The sequence below is a fragment of the Phytophthora parasitica genome (genome assembly GCF_000247585.1).
Source record: "Phytophthora parasitica INRA-310 unplaced genomic scaffold supercont2.19, whole genome shotgun sequence".
Classification (NCBI taxonomy): Eukaryota; Oomycota; class Peronosporomycetes; order Peronosporales; family Peronosporaceae; genus Phytophthora; species Phytophthora nicotianae.
In genome coordinates, this window is record NW_008649005.1 from 511,089 (window position 1) to 519,626 (window position 8,538).

Consider the following 8,538-nt stretch of genomic DNA (forward strand, 5'->3'; position numbering starts at 1 on the left):
GAGTACCACCCTCTGTCAAAAGTGCAAGATCGTCGCGGCTAGGGCTTTCCGCTCCTCCCTGTCGCTCCGGATGCTGGCCTCCCCCCTCTCTCCCCGGAAGCTCCCCCGCCCACCATCAAATCAGCGCAGTAGACAAACAGACAGCTCGCGCGCAAGTCGAAAGAGGGAAGAAGCGCAGGAAGGAGCATCGACGGACACGCGCGTTTGAACGTTCAAATCAGAGAGGAAGGTCGACTTCCCTCCCTCACGTGTATTGATTGACACAGTAGCATGGCCACCCCGAAGATGGAGGAGAACAACACAGTACGTTTATCTACACCAAGAGTGATGGTCCTGTGTGCGCAATAATGGCTAATTTTCTTGATCCTACTTCAGCTCGGCCGCCAGCTCTCCGCAGCGAACGAGGAAGCCTGGCTGTCCCTGGGCCGTATCGCTGAGATGATGGGCGACGATGAGAACACGATGCTGGCCTACGAGAAGGTGTTATCGCACAACCGCCTGAACGCCACGGCGCTGTTCGCTATCGGCTGCTGCTACGAGAAGGTGGAGGACTACACCAAGGCCGCCGACTGCTTCCGTGGCCTCGTATCGCTCAATGAGCAGAATTCCGATGCCTGGGGCCACCTCGGTTACTGCTGCCTCATGATGAACGACCTCACGAGCGCACACACTGCCTATCAATACGCAATGTACAACAACCCCATGAGTCAGAAGGACCCCAACATGTGGTACGGCATCGGTCAGCTCTACGAACGCCTTGGATCTCTCGAGCACGCCCAAGAGTCCTTTGAGGCCGTGCTACGCTTCGAGCCCAACTTTAACATGGCTCTGGAGGTCAAATTCCGCCTCGGAATCATCGCCAAGCAGCGCGGAGACTACGATGGAGCTCTGGAACGACTCAAGTCGGTGCTGCATGATGTCCAAGCCAACGTGCAGACCACCGAGATGGCCAGCGATATTTGGACGCAAATCGGACACGTGTACGAGCTCAAGGACGAGATCCAGCTGGCCAAGTCCAGCTACCTTAAGGTGGCGGAACTCAACCCAAACAACGCCAAGCCGCTACAGCAACTCGGCTGGCTCTGCCTCAAGCACAGCGAGCACCCGCCCGCTATTGATTACCTAAAGAAAGCCGTGGCTATCGATCCGCAGGATGGCAAGGGATGGTACCTTTTGGGTCGATGCTACATGGCCGTGCAGGAGTTCGAGGAGGCCTACGACTCATACAAACACGCTGTGACTACGGACTCGCAGAACCCGAACGTATGGTGCTCACTTGGCGTGCTTTTCTACCAATTGAACCAGCACCTGGACGCTCTGGACGCGTACTCGCGCGCTATCAACATCAACCCCAACATTTGTGAGGTCTGGTACAACGTCGGAACGCTGTATGACACTTGCAACCAAACCAGTGACGCTCGCGACGCCTACCAAAAGGCTGCTGAGCTCGGCGCGGACGCACAGTTTATTCGTGAGCGATTGGAGCTCCTTCGCGTCCGAGAAACAGGCCAGTCCACTATTGGCATGGCCGGTGCCAACTCGGCTCCTGGTCCTTCGGAGCCTCCCACAACGTCCCCGATGCCGACGTTCTCGTCTAGACCCACGGCCGATACACAGTACCAAGCACAGCAGCAGGGCGCTCCTGCACAAGGAGCCCAGCCCAATGGTGCTCCTCCTGTAAGTCAGGGTGCTCCGATGGCCCACATGCTCCGTGCAGGTGAAGCCCCCATGAGCATGAGTATGGGCAGTGCTCCGACGACGAACTCGATGAGTGTTAGTGGCCCGGAGACCAGCAGCGGCATGGCACGTGGAATGCCTGTCGGTAGTGCTGGGATGAACATGATGCGGGGTATGGGTCGGAGCGCCCCGATGAACGGCGGTGGGATGATGCCTCGTGGTGTCATGGGCGGTATGGTGCCTGGTATGCAGCACCCCCAGCAAGCTCAACAGATGCAGTCGCAGCACCCGCAGGCTCAAGCGCACGCACAAGCTCAAGCCCAGGCGCATGCCCATGCTCAAGCTCAAGCACAAGCGGCGCAGGCGGCACAGGCTCACCACCACGCACAGATGCAGGCGCAGATGCAAGCTCAACAGCAGCAGCACGCACAAGCTGTGCACATGCAGCAGGATGGCCGTCGAGGAATGCCCGGTCGGCCTATTAAGGAGGAGAACAAGGTCGGTGGCATGCGCTACGCTATGGACGGTGGAGACCGCAAGCTGCAGGCACCGCCGCAACGTCTGGCTGGACTGAACCCGAAGAATTTGGGCGGTCCTGCTGGTGTCCCGCAAGGCGGGCGTCGCGATCGCTTCCCGATCCCCATGACCGACCCGAAGCAGCACCAGCATCCGTCGCTACAGCCGCCCCCAGGCAGACGGTGAAGTGAGCGCTAGTGCTGGCCGCCTCTTCTTCATCTTTTTTGCGTATTGGAGCTCTCGAGCCCAACAAGTAGGCAAAGGTAGGCTAGTTTAGTTTAGCGTGTGTGTTGGAGAAAGTATCAAGAGACCCAACCTGATGAAAACAAAGAGTGACATGAAAACTGTAAGAAGAGTGTTTGCAGTTGGCGAAAAAAATCTATTAGGAAAGCTCGAAGCGGCTGGAGTAGAAGCGCTCTACTTCTTCTTGGGTTGACGCTGGCGAATGACTTGGCCCTTGGGGGCCTTAGCACCAGGCCGAATAAAGCGGTTCTTCTTGTCTGAAGCTGCCACTTCCGACGGCTTCTGGACAGCAGTAGTCTTCGTCTCAGTGACCTTGTGTTTCTTGTTCTTCGGTTCCTTCTTCTTGTCCGGGAACATGTACGCGTCGGGCTCCTCGCCAACTTCCTGACGATAATACTCCACGTCGTCCAGTTCCGAATCGTCGTCATTGCCGCCAGACTTCGCAGTGGTCTCATCATACTCGTCGTCCTCGCCCTGCTCGCGTTTGCGCTTACGTTCAGCCTTGCGCTGCTTCTTGGCTTCCTTAGCCTCCTGCTTCTTAGCGACGTTCGCCTCCTGTTCTTCACGGCGTTGACGCTTGAGTGCCAGAGCGGCTTCGTGTTTTGCCTTGGCCTTGGCAGACTCCTCGGGGGTCTTGGTCTTGTACGCGTGATACAGCACATCACCCTCGCAAATGCCGCGCTCCACCTTAGTCAAGCTGAGTGTGAGACGCGGTCCGATCTCCGTCAGTCGCACAGCACTCTTCTCTGCCTTGCGGTTGCCACGTCCACGGAACGAATCCGGCAGCGTCACGTGCGAGGCTTCATCGTCCACCTCACTGTCTGAAGCTGAGCCAATACCAGCGCCGTTACCGAGCACGTACTCGCTGATGTCCTCCAGCTTGTTGAGGTTGGGAACCTTGGCCTTCACGATGGTCTTAACAGGCTTGGAGAGGCCCAACGGCGCCGCACGGATCACGTACTGACGGAATTCGACTGTGTCTGTCTCCTTCTCGTAGTTAAACAACACCACACGTCTGCACTCGGATAGCGCTACAGTCTGGACGTCAATAGCAGGGAACATGTTCTGGAATGTCACGTTCATCAGCTTGATGTGGTCGTCGGGAGCCGTGAAGTTGTTGAGCACTACTAAAGGCTTCGACTTGAGCGCCTGCGACGCATCTACAGGGCGCTTTACCACTAGATGCATCTGCCTCATGAGCGAGTACTTGGTCACTTTGAACGACAAGGTCGGGCCACGCGGGATACGTGCGATCTTGAGGTTCGTACCAGCCTCCGTGTTGGTGAAGAAGATGAAGTGTGTCACACCCAGAGGCGCACCCACGTGCACAAAGTCCTTCAGCGTGTTCTTGCGCTTCTCACGCAAATTGTCGGCAGTGTACGGGGCCATGACGCGACGCATATCCTGCACGAGGCTGCTCACGACGCCAGGTACTTTGCCCATCTTGAAGACGAAGCTCATGGGCGTGTCATCTTTCTCCACACTCGGGGCTTCCACCACGTGCGTGCGGGTTTTCCTCTGCAATAATTACAATTGAATAAAAGTTAGAGTCCCGGTAGATAGAGCTATTGAACCTCGTAGCGCAAAGTTGCTGTTTAATGAATAAATAGAGCAGAGAGTGCGTGAGACGTGGATACGTACGCGTTTGCCTCCTTTACGCGGCATGGCAAGTTATATGCTGCAATACACAGGAGAACAGCTCCAAGCGACTTCCTGGATGGTCAATTGACTATGGCTGGTGGTGGCAGCAGATAAAATTTATGTAGAACACATATGTTTGGGGAATATTTTAACGCACGTTAAAATAAAAACATGTTAAAACGTTGTCATGTCCGGTCTGATTCTGATGCGATTAAAAATCCTTTTTTTTTTAAATTGGGATTAAAAAAATCCCAGTTGTTAAGCAAGATCATTGTACCCATGCGATTTGCATACAAAACTGGATGAATTTTGTGGAATTTTGAGAAAAGGTATCCATCCAATTCTGGGTGAATTGCAGAATTTATTGTCGAAGGCTAGTTTTGTATTACGACCAATAAATTCTGTCAATTCACCCAGAATTGGATGAATACACTTTTCAAAATCCTACATTTTGATGCAAAAATGTGGGTTTTGAAAATATTATCCAATTCTGTTCCGCATCCCATTTATCCCAGACCCAATCCTGACTTCCTCCAGAGTCTTGGTGGTTCCAACGATGCGTTCAAGTAGCTCATGTTGGAGCGAAACTTTCCAAGACAACAAGGAAAACAAATTGTCGGGAGAGCGGAAGCCTTACCGGCGAATTCGAAGTCGTCGTGAGCTGCTGGAGACGAGAGTGATGTTCCCGGATGAATTTATGCGCTCAATGAAGAATTACGGGCCCAATGGACCTATGAACATTGGCGAGAAGTTGAAACCCATCGCCCTTGTGCTGCGCCCACGCGAGTCGCGCCGTAGATACGAGGAGAACTTCCAGTGCTGGTTACAGTGTAAACAACTATCTCTTACAATGCTTAAGGATGATCCTGAAGAAGAGCGTCGCTACCGACAAGCCTTCGCGTTCCTTCGAGCGACTACAGCGATACACAAGCACTGGGACCGTTCACGTTCACGCAGTCGGAGTCGAAGTCGAGGCAGGACCAAGAAAAGGAGTGCAGCAAGAGAATCTCCTGCAGATAATAAGGAAGCGAAGCGAGCACGTGTCGACTCTATCGATCATGACACCTTATCTGCGTCGTTGCACGACAATGCAAAACATGTTGGAGGCAGCTCTCGCACAAGTGGTGAACAGGATCATGTCTCCGGAATGAATTTACACTTGAAGCAACTACAAGACCAGATGCAGCACCGCTTCATGGAGTTTGAACGAGAGTTAAAACACTTGAAAAGCCAAGGCCAAGTCGGAAATGAGAGTACGAGCGTATTATCGACGACCGCTACTGTTATTCAACTGCCGGAACCAACCCAAGATGATAACTCTGGATCAGTGGATGTGATACCAGACGTATTAACTGGACCAGACCACTATATCTGCTCAGACCCCATTCGAATGGCAACGGAAGTGTCGAAGAAAGCGGCAAAAGTAAATGCAGACCCAGCGAAGGAGTGCCTGACGAGAGATTACACCCGCTTGAGCACTCAGATCGTTATGAATGAGACTGCTATGAAGGACTCGTTGGCGTACGTTAAGAATCTCGGTGCTGACGAAGCCGAGGTAGAAGCGCATTTGACTCAAATCACGGAACTGGCGACGTGTATTGACAGCGAGAAACAGCGACGTGATACTGCGCTAGCTGCTGTAATTGCGCAGGAATGGAAAGAGCAACGAGATGAATTTCAGTACATCGTGCAACAAGTGGATCAGACAGATACTATGCATGCTTCGCACGAGAAATTGACAAGGACGTACAGCGATATTAGTCAAAACGATGTCGAGATGCTGGCGCTGCAAGCAAAACTCAAGAACCGTTTAAGCTTGCTAAGAGGTAGTGATGTCTACCAAGACACTCAGCTCCAGGAGCTGGAAATGCTATCGAGCAGACTGGCAGCAACACTATCAGAGAGATCTTTGCTAGAAGACCAACGACAACAGCTATGCATGGGGTTGGTGCGCTCTAGCGACGCAATCTTCAAGCTGACAATGGAGTTGATCGAAGAATCACCCCTTTGGTTGCCGTGAATTGGGAAAGCCATCAGAAAAAAACTCGGTTATGCTTCATGCACTGCCTTTCGTTGTTGGATATTTCGTCAAAAATCTACGAGTTTGTTTACGTTCTGTGGCTGTACGATGCCTTGCTACCTTGCTTCGGTAGATGTGGAGCTGTTTCTGGTTATTTCAGCTTCTGCTCTCGGTCGCATTATTAGCAGTGTATGGATCTTCAGCCACATACTTACTCGCCTTTGGGAATTGCCATGTGTCTAGTGAGTTGGTCAAACGGGGGAAACCGAACTGATCTTGCTGCGGAGCTGCGAGTCTACCTCTTTGTAACCTGCTGCATTGAAGTGAACGCCATCTGCCAACATGGTGTTTCGAGTCTCTACTGGCATGGCGTTGAAATGCTCGTACAAGTCTAGCACAGACACTTTGAGCTCGCTGGCGACCTCTACACAAGCGCGGGCGTAGTCGCCCGTTGCTGCGTTCGAACGATCCACGAGTCCTCGTTTCGCATCGGTACGTTCGGCAGCGCACTTGGCTCTGGCATCGTCGTCGATGTGCGGTGGAGTGATGATCAAGATTTCAGCATCAGGGGCAGCGCTCTGGAACCCACGGACAATCTGGTTCAAGTAGTCCTTGTACTCTTCGATTGGAACGTGCATCTCGGGGTTACTGCCATTCACCAGCACTGCATCGTTGGTGCCGAGCCAAATTGTGATCAATGATGGAGTAGTGTATGCACCAGTGGCGATTTCGTTTTCGAGCGTGGGCATCACGTATTTGAGGAACCATTTCGCGTTGTACCCCGAGAGCCCGCGAAGGATAATATCAGCTGACCGCGTGTATCGAGCTTGGAGTAGTGAGACCCAGCCGTCTAAGTTTGGGTAGGCGCCTTGCTCCGTGTGTGAGTCTCCCGTGAGCAAGAGTAAAGAACGTGAGGCTGGCTGGGTTTCCGTAGTAACCGTGATGGTAGGCTGTGACTCTACCGGTAGAGCGAAGGCAGTTGCGAGCGCGAAGAGAATTACTAGCCCGTGAAACGTTCCTGGAGAGATTGTCATGGTGTTGGCGGCAAATTGGGTTGTGAGAGAGTTGCTAAATCAAACGACTCGTTGATGGATTGCGTATGTGATGGTGTGAACAGCTTACGATGGACTGGGGCGAACAATAGCGACCAACAATGGTGTCCGGATGTCGGTAATTACTCAACGCGGATCATGTCGAGTGGTTCAGTGATCGCGCTTTAGACTCAAGTAGCAGCAGATTCATGTGCGGACTCTCGCGTCGTTTGCAAGCTTCGAATCATAGAATTTAATTGCGTCACTAGGATAGGGTCAACCAGCATCGATGGCGTTTTGTTAAGTTTCAACAAGAACAATTTAGTAAACATCCCGCACAGTAGAACTCGGTCATTCTGGATAACCGCTACGTATTTTCTGTCCACAGTCTGTGTATGGCAATCATTGATCGCGAATTTCTTGTCGATTTGACTAACCTGAATCAAGTAAAGAGACTCTCGCATGTACGTACTTGTTGGATTATTAAATAGGAACTGTAATCCTTGATCGCGAATAATAAGTACGTAAGCTTACAGCTTGCTAGAAATATTTTGTTTTGCAACTTTTCGCCACTTTCAATATTAATTCGTACTTGCGACTTGCCGAGTACTACAGTAAACAGGCATAAATCGTACTCAAGTACGATTTACTACAATTCGTGCAGCGTCAAATATGCTTAAGCATCGATTTGGCACTTTCTAAAAGTGTCATTTCTGCCGAACCCGGCTGGAAGGAAGCACGATTTGCCGTTCAGAGCCTCAATGATTTAAGTACAGCCCTAATTAGTGCACTAATTAGAGCGATTCCCAAAGCTCGTTTAGAATCCTAAATCCGTCCTCATCATGTTCAAAAGAAAAATTCTGAAAGAGGGGGTACCCCCCTTTCAGATTCCAAGTGTGACCACAAACAAATTTTGTTTGGAAGCAGAGAGTTCCAGCACATAACTACTAGTAATAACACACACAAATCCAACGCTTTTTGCTTTTGCGACACAGTTTTGAGTCAATTTTGGATGGTCCGAATTGTTGAACATCTCGGAAAATACCGGCAATCCGTCTGGTGAGTACATAATCGATGACCCTTGATATCCGGCAAATTCAAGGCAATTAGGAATCTAACGGTTTCAAATGGTTGCAGGAATTAGTGGAAAAAAAAAAGGCAAGGCACAATATTATATGCACCGTAACCTAGTTACCACTTTTATATATAAAAAATGCAAACCATCATGCAAGTTACAACACTGTCGCTCCTCTAGAGCTCTTCCGGCGTTGTATTTGTTTACCGTATCGATCAACTGCGCGAACAAAGCACAATTTTCACGCACGCATTAGCAATTCATTTAGAGTAATCTTTTTCTAACCTTTCCGATCTATTTGGGGCAAAGCCCCCCTATAATGTAACGTTCTCTTA

At 51.1% G+C, this 8,538-nt stretch overlaps 4 protein-coding genes across 4 annotated transcripts; 2 read left to right on the forward strand and 2 right to left on the reverse strand.

The window, feature by feature from the left end:
* Positions 1-126: 126 nt before the first annotated feature.
* Positions 127-2,594, forward strand: PPTG_10329 (hypothetical protein). Its single transcript, XM_008905001.1, has 2 exons — positions 127-303; positions 376-2,594. The coding sequence occupies exons 1-2, from the start codon at positions 271-273 to the stop codon at positions 2,377-2,379; spliced, it is 2,037 nt and encodes a 678-aa protein (XP_008903249.1). The 5' UTR covers positions 127-270; the 3' UTR covers positions 2,380-2,594.
* PPTG_10330 (hypothetical protein) lies at positions 2,550-4,178 on the reverse strand. The gene is made up of 2 exons (XM_008905002.1): positions 4,078-4,178; positions 2,550-3,954 (listed from the first exon to the last, which is right to left on the reverse strand). Exons 1-2 carry the CDS (start codon positions 4,099-4,101, stop codon positions 2,611-2,613), a joined length of 1,368 nt encoding a protein of 455 aa, XP_008903250.1. The 5' UTR covers positions 4,102-4,178; the 3' UTR covers positions 2,550-2,610.
* A 424-nt stretch (positions 4,179-4,602) lies between these two features.
* Positions 4,603-7,480, forward strand: PPTG_10331 (hypothetical protein). Its single transcript, XM_008905003.1, has one exon. The coding sequence runs from the start codon at positions 4,634-4,636 to the stop codon at positions 6,095-6,097; it is 1,464 nt and encodes a 487-aa protein (XP_008903251.1). The 5' UTR covers positions 4,603-4,633; the 3' UTR covers positions 6,098-7,480.
* On the reverse strand, positions 6,349-7,131 carry PPTG_10332 (hypothetical protein; the record flags this gene model as incomplete). Its single annotated transcript, XM_008905004.1, has 1 exon — positions 6,349-7,131. The coding sequence occupies one exon, from the start codon at positions 7,129-7,131 to the stop codon at positions 6,349-6,351; it is 783 nt and encodes a 260-aa protein (XP_008903252.1).
* Positions 7,481-8,538: the final 1,058 nt, after the last annotated feature.